We start from the raw sequence: 1,149 nt of genomic DNA on the forward strand, positions 1-1,149 counted from the left end.
AATGACGCATAAGGCGAGAAAGACTCGAACTTGGAAAGCGTAGTCGTAGCGTATTCCAGTCGAAAGAACTGGGAAACGCATCTTCAATACTCCGAAAATCCTTTCGATGCAATTGCGCAGTTGCGCATGGCGCATGTTGAACATTTCCTCCTTCGTTCTTGGCCTCAATCTCCCTTGTCCCCATTCGTTGAGGTGATATCGAGTTCGTCTAACGAAAGCAGCAATGGAACACGCATAGCTAACAGACATACCTGTATGGTGTCAAGCACTTCATCGTAAGTGCATAACCAGCATCTCCAATGTCAAACTTGGTTGGTGATAAGGCTAGTCCATTTTGCAGGGCATCCTTGTAAACCTTGGAGTCGCTCGCGGTTCCTTCCCAGCCAGCGTACACAAATGTGAACATGAGATTGAAATTGCAAGCAGCAAGGACGTTCATTGTAACACCCTTCCTTCCATGGAATGGAGCGGCCTCGTGTGCTGGAACCCACACTGGAATATGCGTGCCATCGATTGCCATACGCAAATTGTCAAAGTATGGCGAGAACTTCGGATTGGTAGCAATCGTTGGAGGTGTTGGGTCCTCTTCACGTGGGAATCGGATATACTGAGGAAGTAAGCGCATGAACGCTTTCACCACCGATCTCAAATGCCTTGTGATTGTTTCTCCTGAATGCTGGAATCTTTGTTGCATGCTTCTCGAGGACGAATTCTCACGGCAAAAATAGAGAAACAAGCACAATTGCTCTTGAGCATCGACTTGGCGTGTACTCTTCAGGCCTCCACGGTTCACGAGGACATGAAGCAGGTCGCGGAATGTGTCTTGATCCATGCGGAAATTCTCAATGAAGGCTCCCTCATGGCCTTCGATCATTTCGCCAACCCACATTCGACCTGTTAGTTGGGATGTTCGCTTGGATGTCTTCAGCACAAATGCGTTGTAGTGGTACATTGCATATGCCATCAATAAGAACCGCTGTCTTCGCTTGATGCGGCGACGGATAAGCTCCACAAGCAACCGCATCACGTTCCTTCTTCCCGCGATCTTCGCGCGCCAACTCGAACTCCTCCGGATGCAGCTCAGTTTATGCGGATTTATGGATTATGAAAAGGTGGCTTCCAGACGCTCCTCTCATAACCAAATCTCAT

The 1,149-nt window shown here is 48.5% G+C and overlaps 1 protein-coding gene across 1 annotated transcript; it reads right to left on the reverse strand.

The window, feature by feature from the left end:
• Positions 1-164: 164 nt before the first annotated feature.
• Positions 165-439, reverse strand: H310_11757 (hypothetical protein; the record flags this gene model as incomplete). The annotated part of the gene is made up of 2 exons (XM_008878525.1): positions 165-208; positions 289-439. 2 exons carry the CDS (start codon positions 437-439, stop codon positions 165-167), a joined length of 195 nt encoding a protein of 64 aa, XP_008876747.1.
• Between the last annotated feature and the right edge of the window lie 710 nt (positions 440-1,149).

Source organism: Aphanomyces invadans, assembly GCF_000520115.1.
Source record: "Aphanomyces invadans strain NJM9701 unplaced genomic scaffold supercont1.34, whole genome shotgun sequence".
NCBI lineage: Eukaryota > Oomycota > Saprolegniomycetes > Saprolegniales > Verrucalvaceae > Aphanomyces > Aphanomyces invadans.